The sequence below is a fragment of the Nelumbo nucifera genome, chromosome 5 (assembly GCF_055504915.1).
Source record: "Nelumbo nucifera cultivar China Antique chromosome 5, China Antique-T2T, whole genome shotgun sequence".
NCBI lineage: Eukaryota > Viridiplantae > Streptophyta > Magnoliopsida > Proteales > Nelumbonaceae > Nelumbo > Nelumbo nucifera.
In genome coordinates this window covers 41372626-41375046 of record NC_142653.1, presented here as the reverse complement: position 1 = coordinate 41375046, position 2421 = coordinate 41372626, and the positions used below count along the sequence as shown (strand labels likewise).

At 36.6% G+C, this 2421-nt stretch overlaps 1 protein-coding gene across 1 annotated transcript; it reads right to left on the bottom strand.

The window, feature by feature from the left end:
- Positions 1-511: 511 nt before the first annotated feature.
- LOC148791456 (caffeic acid 3-O-methyltransferase 1-like) lies at positions 512-2212 on the bottom strand. Its single transcript, XM_088887240.1, has 4 exons — positions 1861-2212; positions 1406-1716; positions 1224-1288; positions 512-911 (listed from the first exon to the last, which is right to left on the bottom strand). Exons 1-4 carry the CDS (start codon positions 2208-2210, stop codon positions 615-617), a joined length of 1023 nt encoding a protein of 340 aa, XP_088743366.1. The 5' UTR covers positions 2211-2212; the 3' UTR covers positions 512-614.
- Positions 2213-2421: the final 209 nt, after the last annotated feature.

Here is a 2421-nt window from a genome sequence, read left to right as displayed (position 1 = left end):
CAATCTGATTCAGTCCAATGTGAGTCCATTATAAATAAATCAGGTCCAATCCAATCTAATGAATATTTTGGATCATTTTGGATTGGTCCAATTAATGTTTGGGCCGTTTAATAACCTGTTCAAATTTGTTTTAATTATCTAAATTTGGTCCATTTTCACTTATATTCTTATCTTTTATCAATGGATCAGATATTGGCTCAATCCAACCCAATCTAATATAAATTCATTATGGATGGACCATGTCCAACCCAATCCAATAAATACTTTGGACTGGTCTAATTCATATATCTTATTGGTCTGTCCATTCCACACAAATTGAATTTGGTTTGAATGGGTCCGATCCAAAACTGGTCCATTGACACCCCTAATCATGGGGACTCGGGAGGTAGCAGGAAATATGAACATTGTGATCATAGACATGCTTTAGGAACAAGAGAATATATGTCCAGTGTTTTTGGAATTTAGGAAAGATTATACCAGATTGAAGCATGTGTTTTTGGAAAATAAAATATGCACACCATAAAGATCAAACTGCATTTCATTCTTATTCGGATGCATAATTTAAAAAAGTCACAAACAAGTTCAAAAGTAAAAAAGAAAAAAAAAGGAACTAATTATTTGTGGAACTCCATAACCCAAGTATGGTAAGCATTGCAAACAATTTCACAACCAGCAAAGCCCGAGTCTATTGCCAAGGCCTCAAACTCCTTTTGTGTCCTCTCTTTTCCTCCAGGGCAATGAGTTAGCATGACTAAATCATGTGTGAAGGCAATATTAGAGCGGTAACTAGCTTCTGGAGCCATTGGAAGAATTGATTCAACAATGATCACTTTTCCTGACTTTGGTAGGGCTTTCCAACAGTTTCTCAAAATCTTTAAGCAATCTTCATCATTCCAGTCATGAAGTATCCACTACAAAAATCACGAAAATTAAAATATATATATATAGATATATATATATTTGGAGACATTAAATCACAAAAGAATATATCGAAAATGTACCCTATAATATTGTGGATTTTAATTTCCTAAATACTCTCTGTCTATGTTTTATCACTTCCTTGATTTAAGGACTAATAGACATTATGACTTTCTTGATTTGTAAACTTTATTTGCTTTAAATGACTTGATACTACAAAGAGATTCATGGTGAATGTAATTCTCTTCTAGATATCGTGGGACATATCCAGTCTACCCCTCTCAAGACCTAAAAGAAGAACTAACCTTCATAAAAATGGCTTCTCCTTTGGGGACATATTCAAACATATCTCCTCCAACATGTTTCACACCTGTCCCATGGTTACAAATACTTTCTGAGTTTCTGTTAGCTGTTAGAAATTAAAGGAAGTAGAGAAGCTGGGTTTCTCTTCTAATAATTATCAAGCCAAGCCAAATAAAATTCTTACCTGGGTAGGATGGTGCTGCTTCTATCACATGAAGCAAATCAAAATTGATACCTTTGATTTGAGGATACCTAGATGTAATCATTTTTAGTGTGGTTCCATTCCCACCTCCCACGTCAACCACCTCTTTAAGACCTTCAAATCCCTTGTATGTGTCAAGAATCTTCTTCAAGACTATTGTGGTGTGACCTGACATTCCCTTATTAAAGAATTCGTTATACCTTGAATCTTTTTCGCAGTACTGAAATAAGGTCATTCCATGTTCCTTATGGAAAGGAATTCCACCTTCCAATATAGCATCTCTCAGCTGGTACCTGCAAGCAGCGATAAAGTTCAGATAGAATCTAGTGTTTTTTTTTTCTCCTGGAAATACAGAATGAATGCCACATAAGGGGTGATGTTGGTGGTGGAATTATTGTGCCCAAATCAGAGATCATAGCTCGGCAAGAAGATCATACCAGCTATCCATGAGCAACTTGTCCTGATGCAGTAGAAGCAGGGGTCGAAGAGACACTCCGTCCCGGCTGTTGGTGAAAAATTTGCAGACAGGAGCCAAGCCATAACGCCTTTCAACTTGGTCATTGTCCCGTTTGACGAGAGAGCATTTAAGAACAGAGTAGCTCGTCAGTAGAGACAAGACACGGTCGAGCATAGTTGCTGCATCTGGGTTTTCAGTGTGAAGATGCAAGGCATTCTCTGAAGCCGAAAGGTACGCATCAGGGCCAGCTCTAGATATGATCTCGAACACATCTAGTTCTGTAGTGACTTTCAAGGCCATAGGAAGCACTGAAGCACTTGCCAATTGCATGGCCGCCAATAGAACAAAGAGGAGAAACACCAAAAAAAATAAATTACATACTACTACTACTAACTACTTTGGCTCAATTTGAAAAGAGTACAAATACAATTACGTAGTGTATATATTTATAAAATACCAGATTTTGTACTCTACATTTATATTTGTATTTGTACTCTTTTCAAACTGAGCTTTAGGCTGCTTTTAGTTGTAATACAAAATT